General features: G+C 40.9%; 3 protein-coding genes across 34 annotated transcripts in view; all 3 read right to left on the bottom strand.

The window, feature by feature from the left end:
* Nucleotides 1–1,688, bottom strand: part of LOC117426531 (neurofascin-like) — a 66,372-nt gene extending 64,684 nt beyond the window's left edge. For 14 of the 28 annotated variants that reach the window (XM_059003589.1, XM_059003599.1, XM_059003600.1 and 11 more), the window contains exon 1: nt 1,478–1,687. In XM_059003589.1, the coding sequence (XP_058859572.1) occupies nt 1,478–1,559 (82 nt within the window). In that variant the 5' untranslated portion in view covers nt 1,560–1,687. Of the gene's footprint in view, nt 1–1,477 lie in introns of all 28 variants that reach the window. The other 14 variants (XR_009309256.1, XR_009309257.1, XM_059003585.1 and 11 more) reach the window with 3 other exon arrangements.
* A 1,780-nt stretch (nt 1,689–3,468) lies between these two features.
* On the bottom strand, nt 3,469–9,266 carry LOC117429827 (CMRF35-like molecule 3). The gene is made up of 7 exons (XM_034049679.3): nt 9,082–9,266; nt 8,077–8,388; nt 7,660–7,771; nt 7,421–7,536; nt 6,116–6,229; nt 5,620–5,705; nt 3,469–5,187 (listed from the first exon to the last, which is right to left on the bottom strand). The coding sequence occupies exons 1-7, from the start codon at nt 9,119–9,121 to the stop codon at nt 5,008–5,010; spliced, it is 960 nt and encodes a 319-aa protein (XP_033905570.3). The 5' UTR covers nt 9,122–9,266; the 3' UTR covers nt 3,469–5,007.
* A 250-nt stretch (nt 9,267–9,516) lies between these two features.
* Nucleotides 9,517–24,208, bottom strand: LOC117429336 (calcium-independent phospholipase A2-gamma-like). Of its 5 annotated transcripts, XM_059004217.1 has the most exons (12): nt 23,663–24,208; nt 17,345–17,425; nt 16,868–17,020; nt 13,195–14,882; nt 12,620–12,769; nt 12,280–12,437; nt 12,031–12,125; nt 11,620–11,791; nt 11,446–11,503; nt 11,085–11,279; nt 10,418–10,613; nt 9,517–10,322 (listed from the first exon to the last, which is right to left on the bottom strand). In XM_059004217.1, the coding sequence occupies exons 4-12, from the start codon at nt 14,773–14,775 to the stop codon at nt 10,060–10,062; spliced, it is 2,868 nt and encodes a 955-aa protein (XP_058860200.1). In that variant the 5' UTR covers nt 14,776–14,882; nt 16,868–17,020; nt 17,345–17,425; nt 23,663–24,208; the 3' UTR covers nt 9,517–10,059. The 5 variants fall into 5 exon arrangements, 4 of the variants coding, with proteins under 4 accessions (XP_058860200.1, XP_034763737.1, XP_033904605.2 ...); XM_034907846.2 differs by lacking the exons at nt 16,868–17,020; nt 17,345–17,425; nt 23,663–24,208 and adding an exon at nt 16,212–16,801 and having other exon boundaries at nt 13,345–14,882; XM_034048714.3 differs by lacking the exons at nt 16,868–17,020; nt 17,345–17,425; nt 23,663–24,208 and adding an exon at nt 16,212–16,800.
* Between the last annotated feature and the right edge of the window lie 102 nt (nt 24,209–24,310).

Here is a 24,310-nt window from a genome sequence, read left to right as displayed (position 1 = left end):
ATTAAAGATCAGTAATTAGAACAGGGAAGCTGAATTGTGCCAGGACCCCTGACAGCTTTTAAAAAACCTGGAAACAACTCGCCATATTGGTGCAATAATAGTTATGCTTAGTGAGGACTCTAATAATAATAAATAAATAAATAAATAAATAAATAAATAAATAAATAAACTGGTCATGCTTTAAAACGAGGGCACCCTGGACATTCTAAACAGAGATCTGGGTTCTTTTGGGCTTTGCTCTGGAACCCTTTGTTTTAGTTCCATAAAGAGCCATTCTTATAACAGAACCATTGGCCACTCCTTAATTCTATGCTAAGTTTCAAAATTTTAACCTGAAATTGTGGTTTGGTTGGATCAAGTGGTTCTATTGGAGACAATAAATAGAACCACTTGTTTAATATGGATGATTATTGATATAACAATAACAATATTAGAGTTCCTGTGGTTCTATCCAGTCCAGGTTTATAGTCAAGCGAATCGCTATATGCTATAAGACTACTTGCCAAACAGAGGGCTGAATGGAAGATATTCTGGGTTAGAAATGCTGGTTTAAATATTGGGACTTTGCAACACTAAGGTGAAAAAAAAATAATCTTATATTTCAGTCACCTATCCCAAGTTTAACGTCACTTCATTTTTTCATGCCTGCCCCCTCTACTTATTTAAATGTCCCCCCTCCCACCTCACATTCCTTATAATTGGGTACACACGTCTGTATTTATTATTATTTGTTTATTTTAAAAGTTGAAACACCACAAATAAATTAAATAAATAAATAAATAAATAAATAAATAAACACATCGCCAAAGTAAAACACGCAGCTCCCGAGTTCTTGAAAAAGAGGCCTACAGTGCAGTGCACCGTGTCTTTCAAATGATCTGTGTACCCACCCTATACCGGCTACAGGCCTATCTGTCCCATGCAGATTATGCAATTGGTACCACTTCCATACAAAGTAATGCACTTGTCAACATAACCCATGGCCTGCTTACCAGTAGTATTTTGGACAAACTATATTAGCACTCTGTAGTCTTTTAGGTTGTGCATTAAAACAAGCATTGCAACATCCAGTAACGAGTCAGCTGCAGTGGGATGCGCGAGTGCTACATTTGAGTTTTCTTCTGCTAAACCTGTTCACTGTGCTTGATTACTGCAAGTCATATTTTAACAGTAATCTCCCAGTAACGATGCACACAACCGCGCATCTCAGTGTTACACCACTTCGGACCCGCGGTGCTTCTAATTTGCGCAGAGCAGCAAAAAATCGACGCAGTGGAAAGATGCGCAGAGACGAGTCTATCCCAGCACCCGGGGACAACCAAAGCAAGGATAACATCGTGGCATTACAAACAGACCTTTACTACCATTTTCCATTCTGTGATGCATGCAGTAATCTCACGATTTCCTGTTTGTTTTAAATTCCCAAATCCTGTATTTCAACATCATCCATGACATTCCAAAGCAAATTATGACTTACCTGTGGTGTCTTTCCGCCACCTCCTCTTCGTTTGAGTGGTCTGTGTTTCCTCTTTGTGCTTTCTGTTTTTTTGCATGTACATATGACTCAGTTTATGCTATGTCGTCCTCAGTTTAATTCTCTCTCTCTCGCTCATCGCTCTATACATGAATCCGCAGTGGAGCAGAGCACAGCTTCGGCCGAGCGCGCTCCCGACAGCACACGGTACCCACATCTGCGCGTTCTCGTTCTACTGCTGTATGTGTGTCGACAGGGCAAGGTGCGTTCCCGGCGGCCTCTGGGCAGGTGTTTCATGACGCGAGCGCGCTCCCGTGCCATCACATGAAGTGAAGTACATTCTTGTATCCTGCTGTGCTCAGAATGCAAGGTCGGCATAAAGACATGCATTTTCCAATCGAACTGCATATGGATTTTAAATGTGCAGTTCACTAACTTTAAATAAACTACTATAGAAAAATCCATGTGATTTGAAAGTATATAATAACCTCCCAAAAGTCTAGAAATTCGAGTATATATATAAAAAAAAACTATTATTAATTATCACATTAATAATAATAATAATAATAATAATAATAATAATAATAATAATAATAATAATAATAATAATAATAATAATAATTTTTATGATGGTATTTGCATACTATCTACACATATTGTTTTCACATGTGTAAGGTATAAATAATTACAATATCTACCTAGTATAAATAACCAATCATATACACACGCGTGGTAGTGAAGTTACTGTTTTATATTCTCATTGAAATAACCTATGTATATGTATACTGTTGGGCCAGTACTGTACACTAGTTAGATTTCTGAAATAAAAGGCAGATTTGTATTAAAGATTACAGAACATACAAAAATGTAGCAGAGAGAGGAGGCAATCTGACCCCCTAGTCGTCTATATAATTTATTGATGGAAAAGATGGTTAAAAAAGGTTTAGCAACATTTTTGGTCACTGCACAGTGAAAACTATATGCACAAGAAGACAAGCTGGAGTCACCTCCCCATCACTGTGAGTGCTGGGAGCTGCTGTTTAATATTCCTGTGGTGAACTCAGAGAGATGTGTATCACTGGATGACACTGCCATAGCAATAGACCCACAATAAGCACTCTGTCACAAAGGCAGCCTCTCATACAAATTGGTGAACAATATTCCTCTTTGGCTAAAACCCTCTGCTGCTCAGAAGTGACCCCCTGCTGACAGATAACGATATAGCACATCACGACAGAGACCCCCCAGGCACCTTTCCCATCCAATTGAACACGTCTGGGATGAACTTGAATGACGCAGTCGTATTCACAATCCTCTGGCAACTGAACCGAATATTTTAAAAGTATATTAATGACAGAATGGATTAACATTCTTGAAGACACCTTCCAACACCTTGTGGAGTCTATGCCAGGGTTGTGACAAGGCTGTGATCCGAGCAAACTGTGGCTATAAAACCCCACAATATATATTATATACTGGGAAAGGAAAAGTTAGAGCTGAGAGACTGCAGGGAGGCAGTGTGGCTTGGTGTTTCAGCTGAGGAACTGAACTGTCTCAGGGAAAGAATAACTACAGCGTTGAGGTTGAGCTTAGAGACTCTGAGACACAGTGGCTTAGTGGTTAGAGAAGCTGTGACAGTCGTTGCTTTTCTGCAGGGACACAGTCTCGGCGTGACTGAAATGCAGAGTGATTTTCGAGGGGGCCTCTGATAGATAAATGCCATGGATAGGTCAGCAGCATGCTTGATTTATGGATTTGTGATACTGAGCCTGGCTAAAGAGCGCTCCGGAGATTAAGATCAGCTTCACTGGCTGCCGTGACTTCTCAGATAGATAGAAATGTTGTTTCCTATTACATCTATGACAGTGGCGCACTCTCGCCATTAGATTTGTGGTTTTGTTTTCCACAGTAGCCGGCAGGACTGATAGGTGATGCAGTTGTTTCTACAGTATTAGTTGCTTTGTAAAGTAAATAAATCAAAGCCATCATTTAATACAATGGTTTATTCTTCAATATTTAAAAACACAACAAATGCGAAACACTTCACTGTATTGATTATATATATATAAGCTTTTGCTCGAAAGATCAACTTCCCAACGTTTCGATATTTTTAACATACCTTTGTCAAGGGAAAGTGTGTTTGAAAACAAACAGTGGAGGTACTTATAGGTTTTTGATGCCACAGTAAATACACCCTTTTATTTCTATTCAAATCTATGAATGTGTTTGTGATGTCATTGAGTTAATGATGTAACAATCTACTATTCCTCTGTATTTAAACCTTCAGTCATCATAGGATTGAGTCTTGTTGTCTATGTATTATTGTATGTTGTACATTATGTAATTATGTATCTTGTAAAATGAAACAACCTGAAAGAAAACTAAATGAAAACAGTGTTCATGCTGGTGCTGTGTTCACTCAGTGGTGCTCCGTGGTGCAGTTTAATGTATTTCGTTGTAACAGAGGTACAGCACACACTGTGGATCCCAGATGTGCTGTTATTCAATTTGAACAGATCACAGGATGCCTCAACACATCAGAACTTGATAAACACAGTTCTCAGACATTATTAAAGAACAACAACAAAAAAAACGCCTCAGTAAATACCAAATTTCAGCCATCAACAAAAAGCGAACAAATGAACACTGCAAAACAGACGTGCTAATTAGAATATATTACAATGGTAAAACGTCATAAAATATTTTCTAATTCCCGGGAAGACTTTTCAGAAACGTGCACATTATTGCTTTATGATCAAATAAAGGCGCCCAAATCTTCCTTTTGCAATTAACTGGGTTCTTTTCATTTGAATTAAGAACCCCAGATGGTTGAAAATTAATTAACGCCACGTTAAAGGCATGCTTTATGAGAGAGAGAGAGTGCAGGAGCGCGCTTTCAGCAAATTATATTTCTTTTGCTGCTAGAAAAAAGCGTGCTTTTCAAACTGTTTTAAATTGGAGATGCCCTTTGCACCCCAATGCTTTGTTTGAATTGAATACAATTCTTAACACCTTCATTAAAGCTGCTGTACATTATAATGTAGAATTCTGTGCACAATCCTTCATAATCACTCTGAAAACCGACACAGCACGCATTGATAGAACATTCCAAGTGCATGCCTGTGACTCCTAGCCATTAATCCTTATGATATATCATTTTTTGTAGATTAGACACAATTATGCTCCTGAAGGATTAAGCACATATTTCTACAGTTTAATGCAGCTTTTAATGCGGTTTCAGCCTCCTTCCTCCTTTTGGATCAGTACCATATTTTGGCATCAAAGCCCTAGGCATTTCTACTGTGTATAAGACTTGGGTATAATGATTTATTATTTCAATAAATAATTGATACCTTAACAAAACTCATAATCTGCAATACATACGCATTTGTTATTCCTACTACAAAGCTTGTGTATTTTGTTACTAACCATTATCAAGCTGAAACACAGGAATTAATATATTAGTAAGCATGTCAATGACGATGCAGAGCTGTTCATATTAAAAGATCGACTCAATGCAGAATGCGTTGTCCCTAAAAAACCCTGGAATAAACTACAGCCTCGGGGTTCTGAGGGGTGCTGTGAAAGCTGACTGACCCAGCTCCCTCTCTCCACTCCACTATGGTGTAGTCTTCAGGAGCCCCGACATTCCGCTCTCCCTGCCCAGTCTCTCCAGAGAAATGCACTGTTGTGTACTCTACAGTATCTTCTACCTACATTGGAAAAGACAGTGACCTTGCAGTTATTTTTACAATATGTACAGCACAGTTACAGGTAGAAGAAGAAGAAGAAGAAGAAGAAGAATAGAATTGGCTGTCAGGGTTGACAATGTATTTGCAGGGAGACTGTTTAAAGAGTGTTGTACTGCGCCCTCGTGTGGGAGTTAACTGTTAAGACAGGTCAGGTTTTACAACCATCTCAAAGATTGCACTAGGTTGTATTTCTCTGTCATATCATTACAATTAAAGATACTAATTTATTTGGGCCAGATTTGCTATTTTTTGCTGCAGTGCAAATGTTTTTATGTATTTATTTATTTATTTTTTAATTTATGAAGCTAGAACTGATTGCATTATAGCAGTAACTGTTTCTTTACTTTCCGCATTTGAGCGTTGATTTGATTTGCGAGGTGCCTGGTATCTCACCTTGGGAATGTTGAAAGGTCCTCCAGGAATGTTGAAAGACTGACTCTGGGAAGATTGCAGGTTCTCTGGCTGTTCTCTGGGTTTAACTGGAAAATAGGATAGAAACCCTTCATTCAGACTGCCTTGTTGTGTGCTGGCTTTCAGGAAAAAAACTGCTCTACTCTATTGTGTTGTGAATTGAAAAGCTTTTACTCAGTTTCATAGTTGACATGAATAAGTCCACACTGCAGCCCAGCACTCTAACCACTGAGGTACTCAAACCCACTACCTTCCACGCTGTAGTCCAGCACTCTAACCACTGAGCTACTCAAACCCACTACCTTCCACGCTGTAGTCCAGCACTCTAACCACTGAGCTACTCAAACCCACTACCTTCCACGCTGCAGTCCAGTGCTTGAGCTGGTTAGCTACTCCTTCTAGCCTACAACTCAGTGCTATCAGTGCTACTCAAACCCCAATGCTACTAACTCCTGTACAGCACACAGACTTTACTCACCGCTGTAGAAGGTCACTTGATCTCGGCGGGGTGTTGCTCCATACACATTTTCCTGTTTTTTAGGACGGGCAAATCTGGCCACGACAAAAGATGTTTTTTTAAGCCTTATCAGATCTGTAATGAATAGAAATAGTAATCTTAAAGAAGCGGGCTAGTGCGCCAGACTAGGCTTTTCTCCTTTGGAGATCTGGGTTCAAACCCAAGAACATCAGAATCAGTATTTTTAAGAGCTTTATTGCAAATAATGTGAGCTGATACAGTATGTGCCTGAGTGGTTATCTGTGTTAATTATCAAGCCTGCAGCAGTTTTGAAAGGTTAGCTCTTCCTTCCTGACAGTGTAAGAGTGGGTGCATGTGGGCACGTCTGAAAGCAAATATACAGAAACCTCAAAGATTTGGCTGAGATATCATGTCATGAAAATAAACACCTGCTTTTTGGAGATCAATATTTTGTTTTTCAAAAATGTCACAGCTGTGGAGGTGTTAAAAGAAAAAAAAAGTCCCTCATAAACTGACGTTTATTAATAAAACAAAATGCATCTGTAGCATGTATAGGTCATATTTAAATGGTTAAGCAAGGGGTAGAAGTTAAACTAATCAGACAATTTAAATAACATTTATTGATAACAACTGGAAATGAAACTAAGTACAATGTTTAATAGTATATTAAGAGGACATTCTTACTGGGTGCTTCATATATAAACGTATAGGAACTTTTGAACGTACTGAAATCAACACAAGAGTTAGTGAGATAGTGTTTCCTGGAGGGAATGTATTTGTAGTAACACAGTCCCAGCCTCAGTAAGAAAGCCAGAGGCTTGTTGTCTGTGCTCATGTTTGTGCAGCGAGCAGACAGAGTGACTTAATGCTGAAAATCTGTATCGTTGGACCCTCATTAATGTCACCTTGTCCAAAACGATATCTGCAATGGTCTTGAGTGTCTCTGAAAAGCCTTACACAAGACTTTTTCCCAATCCCCTTACTGTGAATAGTTTGAGGGGAAACTAAGAGAACAGTGAACAAAAATACAAACAGGAGCAATGCTTTTTTAAAGCAAGCCATTTACAGTATTAGAGACTTCCACTTTCAATCAATGACACTAATTATCATTAATGATAAAACTGTTACACGAAATATACATAAAGCAGCTCATAGCAACGTAAACAATGTGAATGAAAGAAAGAAAGTGTTTTAGGCATAACAGCAGCCAGCTCAAATACAGGAAGATATACTTGTGTCCAAATTACATTCTAAACAGATTTACTAAAGTGAGTGCAGGCTCGGAGAGGAATATTCAATCCCTACCAGTCTTGTAGCGCATTCTCCCTTTAATAAAGACTGCCAACGAAACCAGCAGCAGACAGGCGAGGAGGGTGGCCAATGCAGAATAGCTCAGGTTCGTCTCCCTGTCCTGCAGAGCACTGGGGAGAGAGAGAGAGAGGCTACAGTGAATCAGTGGATAGCTTCACCAGTAAACAGACATGGAGATATTAAGTATTTAGTCAAATGGTGGACCCTGGGGTTTAGCTTCCAGGAGCTCTCACTTTAGGTTCTCCTCAGGCTTGATGGCTCTGGGGATGGACAGGGTGGTGATGGAGGTCCTTCTCACGGAGGTGGTGGTCAGTGGATAAGAGACACGTCTCTGAGTCATGGACTCTGTGAAGAAAACCAAGCTTGTTACTAATGTATATATATATATATATATATATATATATATATATATATATATATATATATATATATATATATATACAGATGTATATCTATACATACACAATAAAAATAACCATTGTGGGGTTTTTTTCAGCTAGAAAATAAACATATTTTTTTCAATTTTCAGCTGCACTAAGCACAATTTATTTTACTTTGGTTACTTTCTTTAGAAATGCTTTTTCTATACTCGACCCTCTTGGGTCTTTAGCTATGTGAGAACATCTTCACTGTTGGCCCTGCTGTCCTACCTTTTGACACCTGTATCTCTATCGCCCCCAGCAGGTAGGCCTGCCTCTTGCAGTGCACCCCGCAGTAGTAGACTCCTGAGTCGCTACTCTGCAGGTCACTCATGGTGATGGTGATGAAGCCGTGAGTCACGTTGTCTTGAATCTGCTGCCTCCCTTCGTGGTCAGGCTGGTCTGTGGCAGCCACGACGCTGCAGTATTGCGGGGAGCTTTGTCTGCACCACACCTTGGCCCACTGCTGCCCAAACCCCTTGTAGTGACAGCGCACTGACAGCGAAGTTCCAGCCTGCAGCGCCACCTTGTGGGAGAGGCAGACTGGAGGAGTGGGAACGCAGAGTGAAGAAAGAGAGAGAGAGAGGGAGGGAGGGAGGGAGGGGGAGGAAGATAAAAAGAAAATACATGCTCCACTCCACTTTCTTTTTCATTCTGACTGTATTTCCAACTGACTCATTCTCTTTACTGCGATAAACTAAGTAACTTAAATGTCTTTAAGTGGCAGAAATGACACTAAACTACACAGTAACGGCACAGTAATTAATAAAAAGTTTACAATGTAACTATATATATACTTGTAACGTAAACCGAACCAGACAGGCTTACTGTGTGTAGTATCTATCCCTGAATAAGTGTGTAAAGAGTTGATTCACCAAAGCAATGCCCAAGCAAAATAAAACTTACATTTTGAAATTATTTAGAAAAGTAGACTAAATCTATGTTTTTAAATGACATTTAAGTTAAATTCAATTCCAGCGTCCTAAGATATACTTTGTAATGTTGTATAAGTTAAGTTCATCAAGTATAAAGAGGTATCTCAAGTAGAAACATATAGGCTCACAATCAGTTTTACCAGTGCATCTACACATTTTAAATATGGTCGCTGGATGATATACTTAATATTCTGTCAATTTCAAAGCAACAATTGGGTCTCTTTCCCAACCGCCCTTTCCCCCTCTCGTTCTCCCTGTCCTCCCCCTCTCCCGCTCCCTCTTCTCCTTCCCTCTCTCCTACCTGAGATCAGACACCCAAACAACAGCCAAGCGAGCCTCATCTTCTGAACTGAGCCCTTGACGTCGTCTCCCCTTCAGAGCTATACATATCTCACCACTTGATCTCATTTCCTGCCACAAACAAGATCCTGTCAGAGCAAGTGTATTAAAGTGTGTGATTCCCTGTAAGCAGGGCTAGAAATACAGCCTCACACTGCAGCATGTAACGGCATCTCTTGGAAAAGTTTCCCTTGATAAAATGTATTGCAGTTTAGCAGCCTACCATTCTTTCTTTGTGTCTGTGGATCCAGCTGCAGTAGCTGGCTTTTCCATAGTGCTTTACCATGCTTGCTGATTTTAAACTGTTTTTATACACCTCGCTGTTAACTGGTGAATATATCAGTGTGCTTAATTTCTTAGTTTTACATCAAAATGTGTGCTGGCATATTGAAAATAACTGTGAAATGCAATCCATGCAGTACCAGTAAGGGGCACTAGAGGGAGTACACAATCCATAAGCACAAGGTAAATCTTAGACATTTTTATTTCATAGAACACACTGTTATTAAGAAAGTAATAAATACATCTTATATTTCATTGACGGTTTTGTGAACAGGACCTATTGTTACAAACATAGTTCAAGGTAATACATTTTACACAAATGCCAACAATATTGTTACTCTTCCAAAAATATTATTTACATAAAAATACACGTCTACAAACATATGTCTATTCTCTGAAAAGTACAACACCGTGCACTTCTTATTGACATTACTGAAAAAAAAAAAGATATATAAAATTATAGCTCATAAAAAAGTACTAAAAGTACAACTGTAGCCCACTATTAGAATGAATGAATGCTCAATGCACTAGAATTGCATAAGGTCACTTTGCAGTCATTTTAAAGATGCATGTGTAATAAGGGTCATGTCCACTGCATTGCAATAGATGCATGTAACAGTATTTAACATGAGCACCTTGTGACTGAACTGCACGCTCTCTAGCTCCAGCGGTGCCTCAGCAGCCAGGTGCTCTCCCGCAGCCAGTCCCCCGCTGTCCGCAGGGCGCCCCGCTCCGCTCGCAGGATACCGGACAGCCGCTGCAGTTTGGGACGGTTGCGTTGCAGGTACAGCTCGGTGTCGTCTCGGAGCTGGTCCAGGCACTCCGCCCGGCTCTCGTCCAGGGGGACGTATGCGCTGATCAAGGGGTTGAAACGGAAATACACGTCGACAGGCAGGAGATCATCCAGGAGAGTGTGGACCCCTGGGGGGCAGAGAGGGCAGAAACTGGTCATGGGTGACACGATGAACATAATTGCAAAATGTTGAGAGCAGTCCCAGCAGTAATTAGTTCCTGACCCTCAGTGTCTGTGGCACTGCTGATCACGTTGCTGATCTTGGATCGCAGGCTGGTCGATGTTGCCGCGCTCTTCTTGCCGCTGTCATAGCGACCGGTGCCTAGCGACACCACGCACTGGAAAGGCGATCCCGGCCAGAGCAGCCGGCACTCGTGGACAGCCAGCGCACAGGGGTTATTGAGCAGCAGCCCTCCGTCCTGCAGACAGAGAACCAGGGGAACACAATATTACAAGAGATAGAAGAAGACATCGTTATTATAGATCAATCAATCAATCAATCAATCAATCAATCAATCAAAACCTTTATTCATCCAGTCAAATTTTCATTTCCAATGACGACCTGGCAAGAGGCTCACAAACACCACAGAAAACAACATCAAACACAATCAAAGAACTAAAACACAAAACTCAACAACACAGATGTCAGTCAGCAGTATATTTGTATTTTTAGTACTGCCATATACAGTATTTACATAATATTTAAGTTGATTTTTTTACGAATGTAATTTTTTTTTCACAATAATCAATTTGGATTCTCAAATGAATTTAGAGGAAGAACTCACAAAGACTGCAAAAAGAATGCATGTTGAATTCAGAACCAGGCTTCATGTATTTGGTGGGTGATGCTCTCACGCCCTCTGCTGGTGTAGAGCAGCACTGCGCTGTACCTGGTGTATGTCGTTGTGAAGTCTGAACTCCTGGAAGTACCCAGGTGCTGCCGAGGATGCCCTGACAGCCTGCCACAGCCGGTGCCCTGTCCCGCCTGCATAGCGGCTCACACTGCCCGGTGCGTGGGTGTAGTTCCGAAAGATGAAGGGCTTGGGGCTCGTCCCCCAGTTCACCACTGCACTGACTGCTGCCACCTAGAGGAGGGAGGTCCAAAGAAAATATCAAAAACACAACACAAGGAAAAAAAAAATAGGGATTACCAGGTAAAATATTTCAATATTACAGTTAATAGATGTTACTCTAGTAAAGAAGTTAAAAAAATAGTAATAAAAAAAAAAGAATAGTACTTTGATGGCATACCTTGGGACAGGAGGGTGTCCTGGCTGTTTTAATAAGCATCTCACTCCCCATCTTCTCCCTGTCAGAATTCAATTAGTCAGTTAGAATAACTCTTCCTACTAAAACAGTAAGACTAACAGCAGTGCCCTAATAGACACTCATTAGCCAATCCATAGAGGCTGGATCCTCCCTTACCTCAGGATGCCCTCCCAGGTGGCAGAGTTGTAGTAGGCGTGACTCCAGCCCATCTTGACCGTTCCCACCAGCGGGTTCTGCCGAAACACGTCGGAGCCGAAGCGGCGGTACATCTCCTCACACTCCCCCACCGAGATCTGACCCAGACCCAGCGTGAAGGCCAGCACTGCTCCTGAAACAACGACACGCGCACCACAAGATATCAGAACTGGAAAAGATTACTGCGTGGTGCACAGCACAGCCAACTAAAAATGGACAGTGAAATGCTGGTCGCAAACAGATTGGATGCTCCTGTTACTTTAGAAACGTTTCTACTTTAGTAGAAAAAAAGCCTTCGATTTTTGGAAAACAATATCTGCACTTGTGCCCCTTGCTGATAGTCTCGCCAGCGTGCCACATGCTCTCACGTACCTGTGCTCACGCCACACACATAATCAAACATCTGGTGGACTGGCTTGCCACTCTCCTCCTCCAGCTGTTTCAGCACCTGCAGAGCCACTAGCCCTCTGTGGAGTAGGAGAGAGAGAGAGGCAAGGTTGTCACTGGTTCAAAGACACTGTTCATATCTATATAGACAACATTTGTATTGCAAAATATGTCAGTTCATATATGTTGTATGCATTCATACACTATATGAACTTCTATCTAAAGAATCCCTACCTTGTACCACCTCCGTCGATGGAAAGAACTCTTATCCCTTGACCTTTGACCGGGTCTGCATAGCCAATCAGAGCCAGGGCCTCCCTGATTGCTCCCTGGAGCTCTTGGTCGTCACTATGGCAACGTCTTTGGCGCAGCAGGAGGACCAACACCTTCTCCTGCAATTCAAAGTGCATTTATTTAAAAAAAAACACAGAAAGCAAGGATTCAAGTATAACCCCCATTAGAAAGTGAGTATTAGCCCCTGGCCAGTAGAAGCACTGTTGTTGGTGAGAGGAGATAGAGACCTCCAGCCAGTGATCACTGGTGGATTAATGGATATTTGTGGTTGGCTAGTTACCTGCCATGCCACCGCTCGGCACTCTGGGTGGCGGGTCAGGTGGCGGTTCAGTTCCTCGATTCTGGCTGTCATGGAGTGTGACCCGGAGGCAGTATGGATCTTCTGGATCAGAACCCGGGTTGCAACCTCAGCCTGCCTCTTACCAAACACCTTGAGGGGGGCAGAGAAGGAAGATTACCTCAACTGCTTGTGAAACAAGTGCACGTTAATGGAGAACAGTCTGCAATATGGAGACTAAAACACATCTCTACAAAACGTATACAAAAAGCTATTCTTTTACGCTGGTCAAATGTTGATTATAATGTTTTTGTACTTCTGAGATTTCCAGACCACATCTTTAGATGGTCGAATTATTGATTGATTTGTCATTAGAACCAGTCGTATATAATTGTTGATATAGGGCATATAGTAATAAACCAAAATACTACTGTTTGCTCATGGCTGAGTTAAGGAATTAAGTAATTCTCACCACAGGCATTGATTAAGCTAAAGAAGCTCCATCAGCTGGGCTGCTATACCCAATTGTTTTGCCAGTAAAGGGTACTTGCCCCAACCGTGCCCCTTTCTGCACTCACCCTTCTATTTATCCCATCTCCTGACGCTGTTACCCCAGAGCTTGGCTGAGCCACTTGGCTTCTTGGTCTCATTCCAAGATAACTCCCCAGCAGATCCTGCACAGTGCCAGTGGGCTGAGTGAGGTACTGGAGAAAGGTGCGCTTCTTCACCTGCGGGGGTGCTGTGCTTTCATACAGGACCTCCTCGGTGCACTCTCCTTCCTCTTCCTCTGTCTCCTCCTCCCAGACTCCTTCACCTTTGAAATAACAGTTGACGTGATTGGCCATTTGTGAGTAGCTCGCCCCGAAACTGGTTGCTAGGCTACTGATGTGAAAGAGACCTGGAGTTTTGGGTACGGAGGCCGGAGCTTTGTGATCTTGGATGGACTTTTGTTCTGCAGTTTTGCAGACAGCCTCTCTTTTTAGATTTACCGGAGCAGAGACATTTGGTTTGGCAGTGTTCCCAGTCTCCACATGGTTCACGTCAATAGATCTTGCAGACTCTATTGGTTTTATGGCAGGTTCATTGGAACCAAAGTACTGGTTTATATACTGGGCCAAGTACTGATAATAACTATCTCTGTATTCTGAGTCTTGGAGTGGGTCTACTCCTGCAACAGGATCCTGCCCACTAGATTGGACAGACCCATGTGGTTGTGTTTCAGCGGTATTCCTTCCAATCCTGCTCTCAGATCCAGCGTGTTTCCTCTGTCTTGCTCCCCTCCAGCTTCTCCCTGCCACCCTGCTGAAATCAGACTCAGGAGGCTGTTCTCCTCGGGACTGGCCTCGAGAGAAAAGGGTGTTGATGTGGCTGGCCACATAGCTGTAACTCTCACCAAACTTGGTAGCAAGGCCACTGATGTGAAAAAGCTGCACTTTAGATGGTATCTGGTTCTCTGCCTCCGAATCAACTTGCAAAGGCCCATGCTCCTCCTTAACAAGCCTCCCTTTCCTGTAGCCAGAGTAGTGTTGGGTACCTCTTGCCATCCTCAAATGTGGCTCCTGGTCCCTGACCTCCCAAATCTCTATCACTCGCCCATCTGCAGTTTTATGACTCCCCTCTCCCTCCAGTCTCTTACCCCCAAAGTAGACATTGATGTGTTGGGATAGGTGCTGGAAGGACTCCCCAAAGCTGGCCCCTAGGTTGCTCAACTGGAAAGATGCTTTGTCTTCTTGGCAGACACCAATCGGTGCCTCCCCTTTGCTGCTATTTCTACTGCTATTGGATGAGGAGTATGCTTTGGCACTAAGACGAAGACTACTCAGGCTTGCCATGACAGACCCAGGACCTGGCTTGAACAAACCAAGGCCAGAGTGGTTACCGTCCATTCTAACATTTCCTGAGCGCAATCCTGAAATAAAGATGCCGGAACTAGAACCAATAACGGACTGTGAATCTATCCCGGATGAGCCCCCAAGCTGGAGCACTGAGCCACGGGATCTGGGAGGGATTCTTCCGACAGCACAGTTAATTCCTGAAGAGGGGAGTCTATGGGCTGTAACCCTGAAGACAGTCAAGAGGTACCTGATCCTGTGGTAGAGCCTCGCTGTCCTCCCCCCCAGCAGAGTCAGGTAGAGGTAGGTGTTAAGGTAGAGGCTCATTGTGGGCCTGGGCACATCCAGCAGAGGTGGGGATCAAACCTGGCAGGACAGCAAGGGAATGGTGGCTGGGCTTGGATTTCAGCAGAAGGATCATCTGGTTAGTTCACCTTGAACATTGAAAAACAGGAGAACGATTCTGAATACAGACTACAGACCGCTAGTGCTGGTTAGCGATCATTCCTGTTCCTGCTCTGTGCTGTGATCTAGCTTCACTTAAGAATATTACCTCCTAAAGCACGGAAAATAAATGACAGTCATGGCAATTTGTAATACTCGTGCACAATTTGTCTCACTAGAAGTAGAAACAAAAGCAAATGACAGCACAGAGTAGCTGTTCGGTACAATGCCATTGAGTATCTGAAAGCCAGGAAGCTGAACACAGTCAGTAAATTCAGTATGTTATAAATACAACACAGTACTGGGAATTCAATACCAGCACTGGAGGCAGCATGTTCAATATGTAAACTATGTACCGGGACATAAGTGCCTCACAAAAACACTGGCAGGTCTCCTTTCATTCATCTTGTGTATAAACAGACGACTGTCATGTGAGTTAACCTGTAGCCCAGTGGTAATCCACTTGCTTTTATATACTGTAACAATGCATTCAGTGTTTTAATAACATTTTAATCTCTTGTGTGTTTAGCTGAGTATTGCAGTGAATGCACTATTTAGACATGCATTATTTATAACCCCATAATACTCACAGTGATTGGAGGTGTTGTATGGGTGTTGTAACAATCTGCCAATAGCATTTTACATGCAACCCTTTTCCAAATGACATGAGTGCAAGTGGAGGAGGACCAAGCTTTTGTATTCATGCATAAGCAGGCTACTACTGTATACTGTATACTGTGTAATAACCTATTAATAGCCGATCTCTATTGGGAAATCCATTGAAGAGTAGCCTGGCTGGGAGAGCTGGTAGATTGAAAAGCTTTTCATGCTGGTTCTAGATAAACAAACACTCAACTTTACTGTTAAAGTCAGATAATCTATGCCTACGCTCTTAAATAAATACAATTAAACAGGTGCTAGGGTTTTAACCCTTTCAGTCTTGGTGGGACCTCAAGGCCCCATCTTATCTTAGAGTTCTTAAAGTGCAATATATGCAAAAAAAAAAAATAATGTTTGTCCTGTTCTCATGTATACTCAATAAAAGAGTTTTTTAAACTGTATAACTGAATTTCGCATGCTTCATCTCAACAAAAATAATTCAGGACTGAAAGGGTTAAAGAGCATCGTCGTCTCAACTGCAAACCAGTAAAAGTGCATTCCCATTCTCAGCTCCTGCAGGTTACCAGCTCACCAGCAGGGCTTGTCGTTGTACCTCAGAAGCCCTCAACAAAGTGCACAATAACCTTGGCTAAATTTACATAGACACTAAACTGTCATTATTTCACTACTAGCAGTTAGTTAAAGCATATCTAGTTTACCTGTCACAGAGGGACACAGCTCACTCCCCCTTCTGTGCTTCTGTTTTCTTTCTGCTCAGTGTAGCCTTTTACCAAAATAAACAGCCCTGCATGACCGGCCAAAATAGCCATGTCCTTTCTTAGCTGTTGTGATATCTGACCTAACCCCACCCCCTTCCAAAGGAATGCAATCCTATTGGCTGTTTGAAAAGAGCATTAGCCGTTTCTAAGCCAGTAGCCGGTGCAGTTGGAATTCCAATGGGCGCACATTGTCCTTGATAACCATTCTGTTTATACCTGCAGAGGAGAGGAATGTTGAACTGGGTAGGGCAGAGCAACTCTCCTGAAGACATCCATACACTACCAACTTTGAGCAGCTGAAAATCAGAGCTGACTAGTGCAAGGCTTTCACATCTAAGAATACAGAACATAAACATGCAGCCTCTCAGAGATAGTAAACGCAGACATGTGATCCACAAAAACACATTGACACAGAACCACTGACAAGAGCCACCTGTTAGTATTATGTTCCAGCTCACTGCCATGTGGGGCTCATGTTCTCACCTTAATACATTTTCAGGACTTTATATTTCAGAATGTCAGTCAGTGGAAGTCAGCAGTGAAACATGGGTGTTGGAGCCAAGCCCCGACTGTGCTGTCTCAGTGAACTAACTTACTGTGAAACAGAACACAGGCGGCACAAAGAGCTCTTCTTCATCTTCTTCAAAACACTAGCAGCTAGCCGGCGTGATTATTCAACTGGAGGATTGCTTCCAAAGAAATTTCAGACCCCTTCTTTTGGGAGTGATGGGCTGCAGAGAAGCACCTTGCTGAAAAGATACATACGTAATAAAAACTGGCAAAGCGAGGCTAAATGTGAACGACTTTCATGTAGCCATTTTACTATTAAATACAAAAAGATAAATAAAAAAGAAAACACCTCAGCAGCTAGAATGAAAAGGTGCATCATAAGATATTGCATATAACAATAATTTTGCTTTGCCCTCTGGAGCCAAGGGGTGTATCACAGAACTGCAGCAAAGCACAACACTGAAAATGGGTTCAACATTCCTGCTTAAGCGATTTTTAAACATACTGTTCCCGTTACGGCAATGCGCACAGCCCCAGGCAATCTGCGTCCTTCTGGGAGTCACCTTGTTTCGTCTCAGCGATTCGCTGGAGATGATCTGCGTGTCTGAAGAGACTACGTCACTTGAGTCTGAGCATGTCCAGCACTGACAGACAGGGAAGAAAGAAAGAAAGAAAGAAAGAAAGAAAGAAAGAAAGAAAGAAAGAAAGAAAGAAAGAAATTATAATCTTGACTCATAAAATAGAAGTCTAACCACAAGACTGTGTACAAAAGTCAGTGAGCAAGAAGATGTGAACTGGGATTTAAACCCTGGTTCTCCTAGTCATCTACTCTAACCACTAAGCCACTTTGCCTCCAGGCTACAGTCTGTGAGACAGAAGAGGATGAGCAGGGATTCAAATCCTGCATCTCCTGCACCTTGGACTTAAAATTTCAAAACAAAAGAAAACTACCAATATATCATGGTGGCCTTGAGTTAGTGAAGGTCTCTTCAGCCAGTCAAGGTCTGCAAGTCAATCCCCAGGCTCTTCTAATAAACAGGACATCTTCGCTCCTAAATAACTGGTGTTGTGACAGTTTGCAGTATTTATGGTCTTTGCTGATCATGTTTCACTGGACTGTCTCGGGACCATAATTGTGGTTTATCTTCCTTCAGATTCACCAGCAATGAGCTATCAATGAGACAGAATTAACCCCTTCACTTCCAACTGTTTTTTTACAGCAACAGCCAAAAAAACTCACTATTTAACCAGGTGCTCTTCTTTTAAACAGGGCACCTCCAGTCCCTCATATTTTGAACCCTGTTTTTAGTACAACAAGCACAGTGGAGGACCTTTCTTTTTCTGTTCGCTAGAGGTTTAAAATTCAAGCAATGGAGAAAAATCCAGACAAAACTGAACTGAATAGATCAAAACGTTATTGGTTTTGAAGGTGAAAAAAGAAAAAAAAAAAAGAATCAGAAAAGGTTTTCCAGTGTGATTTTTCATCTCTAATGTGCCCATTAGTAGTGGGGCGGTTATTAGGCTGAGCGAGAGGGGATGAGAAGCACTCCCGGCTGAAATGAAATGACCTCCAGCTCCTTGTCTCATCAGAGGTGTAAATCACTGTCATAAACCAGCCAGCCGGGGGCAGAAATAGCATTTTCTAAAATAGCTTTGTGTGCCAAGTGAAATATACCTCTAAACAAAATACACATGGTGGGGTAACACTGTTTTAAAGTGACATTGGGAGATTTTCACATGACTGGAATTATCCTTTCTTTAGACTCATCCGTAGTGTGGAAGGCAGTGGGTTTAAGTAGCTCAATGGTTAGAATGCTGGGCTGCAGTGTGTAAAACAGTGAAACTGACCAGTGCAGTGGTTACAGGAAGTGCTGGTCTACAGTGTGGAAGGCAATGGGTTTTAAATAGCTCAGTGGTTAGAGAAGGTGCTGGGCTGCAGTGTGGAAGGCTGTGGTTATAGAAAAAAGCAGGTAATTTGACGCAGGCTTATGAAATTTGTTTTTTTTCATATTATAAAAATATAACAAGGTATAATTTTTCACTCAAAATGACTGCTGCATTTGTACTTACATATATACAGGACAGTATGCAGAATAGAAAGCAATGCAGCAAACGGAATGGATGGCTCTTTGCCTAAGAAAGTCACTCATGAGAAACAAAAGCAATTTCTTTACATTTATTATTACTGCCAGGAGTGGGTCTGATGACTCTGTTCATGCCATTTTTCAGAAGGCCTGAATATTAATAAGAAAAGATAATAATGCAGTTGCAAGCTGAGAAAAGGCCAACCAGCCGATGAAAAAACCAGCATCACACTGGAGGAAATGACATGTGGAGAATATTGAAACCCTAAGGCACACTCTCACACACACACAGACGCACGCACGCACACACACACACACACACACACTCTCACACACACACACACACACACACACACACTCTCACACACACACACACACACACGCACACACACACACACGCACACAAACACACACACACACACACACTCTCACACACACACACACACACACACACTCTCACACACACACACACACACTCTCACACACACACACACACACACACACACACACACACACACACACACACGCGCGCACACACACACACACACACACACTGGCAGATGCTCATTAGACTAGTGTACCTATCAAAGTCAGAGCTTGAAACACTTTTGTTAAACATTTTTTAGCCGTTTCTAAGCATTTTGTTTTCAGAAACAAATGAAAAGTCAAATATGACAAGTGGGAGGTTTTAATCGTATACATCTCTTTATTTATAGTTATTCCCTTCCCAGCAGGGTAGAAGGTACAGTACCGTAAAAAACATTGTGCAGAACAAAAGAAGCAAAGCGGTGAGTTAGTTTTATCTTTTGAATCCTTTTTTGGACCCTGCTTTGCTGCTATTGATTTCAGAAGTGTTATGGTGAATGCACTGGTACTCACATTAAATTAGTTATATGCAATACTGTTCGCTGTTAGCACAGTATTGACGGCTATTGACGTCTGTATGATTGATATGAATTTAACGAGGTGGCATTTGCAAACTGTACCTGGTTCAGATTTTTACTTATGTGCTTTAAGAAGGTGGACCTGCCTACCTTCTCTCTAAATTGTATTTATTTATTTCTTTTGACTCCAGGGTGCAATTATGAAAACTCACCAGTAAAAAATAGAATGAAACAACTTAGGCCATCGATTCTGATTTACCTGCAGTACGATGGCAGGCTTGCTAGATGGCAGTCTTACACAAGTCAGGTCAACCCCATCAATCAGTCACGTGGCATTTTTCTGGGTTAGCACTTAAACTGGTGTGTGCGTAGGTTTTATTTAAGATACTATTTTCTTTTTACTTACCTGGCAAAGATCAATATATATTTTTTCAATTCCAGCACTATGTCAGGTATAGTGGTACTGGGCTAGATTATCATTAGCAAGGCTGTGCCCAATATAGTTACCAAAAAATTGCAAATGGAAATTCTGCTAATAACAATTAAAAAATAAATATCTGGGCCAGTAAGTCTGTCGTAGGAAATGTTTTGTTCCAGCAGCGTCACGTTCCTGAAGCAGTCCATTCTCAGCTCTCTAGCAGCACTGTCACCCTGTCATTCTCCAGAACCAATGCAGTTGTTTAAAATGATCAGATACGTTACTAAGCTTTTTTTGTTGTTGTTGAATTTATTTGCCAAGAGAATATAAAATAAATGCGGTCAAGAACAGAAAAAATCGGACTGCTTAAAAAATAAATATAATCTGTTCCTGGGTTTCAGTCTTCAAAGGGCTTTCCTTGTGTCGACAGCACTGCTTTTCAAAACAAATTCAACTGCAGGAGAGAAACAAAGAGCATTCCTCCTGTTGAGCATTGCCATGGAAACGCCTTAGCAGAAATGCTCTACTGTCTGCAGCATTCAGGTTTCAAACAATCCCAGGTCCATTCTGGGGTGAGACACTGTATGGATCTGAAGCCAGCACATAATGTACTAAACAAAACAAGTATTGCACCAGTCTGAATCACCCTTAGAGATATATACCAATATCTATGTTCTTCACAGCAACATCGGCAGTCAAAAAAGATTTGAAAAGCATTGAAACTGGATAGGAAATCAATGTTGAAAGGATGCTTTTGAAACAACATACGCAAGTTAGCTGGAATGAATGTTAAATACATTCGTTTTATTGAATTGGCTTGGTGGAACAGAGTGAATGCAGGGTTCACAGAGCGCATTGAGTTGAAATTGAGCACCACTGTGAGTTTTCTTTAGTGGAGCAGCTCTTTGGCCCTATCCCCCAAGAGACAGGGCTCTTTCAACCTTTCTTTAAGAACCTTAGGGATTTACTTTCCTCGTTTATAGATTCCTGCACAATATATATATATATATATATATATATATATATATATATATATATATATATATATATATATATATATATATATATATATATATGCATGCATAAAAGGGCCTTTGTAGAAAGTGACTGTATATTTGCAGAAAGTAAGTCCCTCGACGATTAAAAAAAAGTTACAGTACATAAAGTGGAATAAATTTCCATTTCATCTTTCGATATATAGAGACGTCCCTTATTCCCTCTCCTCTGCTTCATAGCGTTTGGTGTTGCGAGATACCAAACTGCACTGATAACTGTTGACATGCTGTGGATGAAAGCACAGTCCTGAGTTTCTGCAGGCTTCACAATGCAGCCTTCCATCACACTGTATATATAAAAAAAACAAGAGCTATGACATTCAGAGAATGCAAATTCTGCTCAATTATCTTTTCATTGTTGGGCTCAATGCAGTTAGGCTTGTAACACAGCCACTTTCAATATAATGACTGTAGTTTGATTGGGCATGTAATCTGCACTAATGAATCACGGTTTTGCATGCATCATGGCCTGTTTATTCAGTCTTTGTCATTCCTTTTGAAAATCCCAAAAGGAGCTTTCATTTTTCAAACTGAGTTTTGATTTAAAAAGTAACTCCCTTATGAATTAATTTATTATTATTAGTAGAAGTATTTTTTAAAATATATTTAGCCCAGATGAACAGCCAAAAATAAGGAAAGGTGGAAGGAGACACAAAAGCATTAAAAAATATATATGATTTTGACAAGTTATTCTGAAATTCATACATATATTTACGAGTGGTTAAGCTTATTAAAATGAGTCAGAGTGGTATTAATCTAACACACATGCAGCGATCAAAAAAATGACACAGCAAGCAATGAAAAGCACAACAAAAGAAAACGGGAGCAGTGACCTCCTGTGAAAGCGAGTACAAACAAAATCAAACTTTAACCATCGGTATTCAGATCCAGCAGCTACACAGCAAACCAACACACACACACACACACACACACTCAGTGAATAAACTCAGTGACCCAAGCTAGATGCTGTACAAACTTACATTCTACTGCATGATTATTCTTAATGTTAAATAAAATCATTTAAAAAAGACCTTCTCCCCTGCAATGATTTCAACTCAAGCAAAAATGTAATCAGTGAAGGCTCCCGAAAACAATTACCAATATATTAAAGTGTGAGCAATACTTTAAGAAATTGTTTAATCTGCCTACATTTATACTAAAAAAAGCATTTTTCCTGTTGAAATGTTTCACAGCTTCTGAATATTCCATTTATGATTATTTGTTTATTTGGCAGACGCCTTTATCCAAGGCGACTTACAGAGACTAGGGTGTGTGAACTATGCATCAGCTGCAGAATCACAAGGAGGTTAAGTGACTTGCTCAGGGTCACACAGTGAGTCAGTGAGTGAGCCGGGATTTGAACCAGGGACCTACAGGTTACAAACCCTTTTCTTTAACCACTGGATCACACAGCCTCCTATATGGCTGCTATGTATAAATTACCTGAACAATATCTAATCATATTGAAATATGGTTCCAGAATAATATTGTTCATATCAGTGAACTACCCTCAATTAAAAGTATGCAAAATGATAGAAATTAAGGAGAAAGAATATCAATACATACAGCTAGTAGTTAAACGAGGCCCCGAATTGGAACGGAAAGCTGAAGTGGCTGTTGTTTTTTGGGAAACACTTTACATTGTCTCTAAATACTGTGTATCTACATAGTAGGAACTTAGTAAATGCATGTGTACCTATACATAATTACAATGTTATTGTGCTTAGTTACAATGTACTTATATGCAAATATTTTTGCACAATATAGGTAAGTACACAATTGTATCAGAAAATAATTAGGGTTAGGGTTAGGGTTATATCTGGTAAAAAAAGATTTACACATTAAGTTCATTGCAACTATGCATAATAACATTGTAACTGCGTGTAAGTACACATTTATTTACTAAGTAACTACTATGTAAATACACAGTAATTAGAGTCACAATGTGTTAGTTTAATGAGAAAGAGCAGTAGCACTATATTCAAATAGAAGCATTCCTTCAATAATTCATTGTTTCAATATTTCAGATAACAGGCAGCACTATGCTGTCAAAAATTTTTGGGGGATTGCATACACATATCCAGTGTAATGGATTGATCCCACATAAAGCGCACTTCAACTTTAAAATATATTATTTTTGCAGTTTAAGAGGCAATATTTTTCTCTTGCGTCACGTGATATGCACTTAATCATGCTTTCCCATTACTTGCACACTTTTATCTATTTTTGTTTTTTTTCACCAGAGCTCTCTGTGCCTCTGTACATTTTTACAAGGGCAATTGTAAACTGCTGTAATGGAAGACAATAGAAATATTATTTGTGTGGGCTGTTTTAACTTGGTTGTCGGGATGTTATATTATATTACATTTCTCTTTCCTCTGTGAATAGAATGATCAAACCAAAAAAAAAAAAAACACCCTGAAATATGAGTCTTGTTTACCTGAGTTCTGATCCCCCTCCTCCCTCCTCCTCTGTGCATCTCGCCCCCGCTGCTGTTTGCTCCTCTTTTTACTCCTCCGCGTCGCTTCTCTCGTCTCCTGAAGCTTTGCAGCGTGTCTTTGAGATCGTTGGGGGGCGAATAAAAAGTAAAAAACCAACCAAAAAAAAAACAAACAACAAATAAAACAGCGACTTAATTGCAGCTGAATGTCTTGTCAGTAGAGCTGTGGCACTGGCCATCGCAACTTCTTCACAAAACGCAAGCCTTCCCTGACAACCAAGAAGGGTGCTCAGGATCCAAAGAAATAAATTCATAAAACAAACTTGTCTTTATCCCAAGGCTGCTTGTAATCTACAAAACACAGCTTCTGACATTGTCTTAGTGCTCAGCGCCTGTAGAGAAAGTGCTGTACTATGAAATTAATAATTCACAACTATGTCTGTATGAGCTTTGTATTGTTGCCACAAATAGCTACACAGTCCCTAACTGCATTGAAATAGCATTGTAATAACACAATAATCACACTTATGGTAGTGTAGTAACAATACACCAACATGTTAAATTACAGAATGAAAAATGCTGGCTGTTGCTGATGTTTATTTGCAATTACACAAGTGGTTGTGTAGTTACGAAGTAATTACTATGCAA

Source organism: Acipenser ruthenus, chromosome 29 (assembly GCF_902713425.1).
Source record: "Acipenser ruthenus chromosome 29, fAciRut3.2 maternal haplotype, whole genome shotgun sequence".
NCBI lineage: Eukaryota > Metazoa > Chordata > Actinopteri > Acipenseriformes > Acipenseridae > Acipenser > Acipenser ruthenus.
The sequence above is the reverse complement of the archived record's forward strand: the minus strand, read 5'-3'. Positions and strand labels throughout refer to the sequence as shown.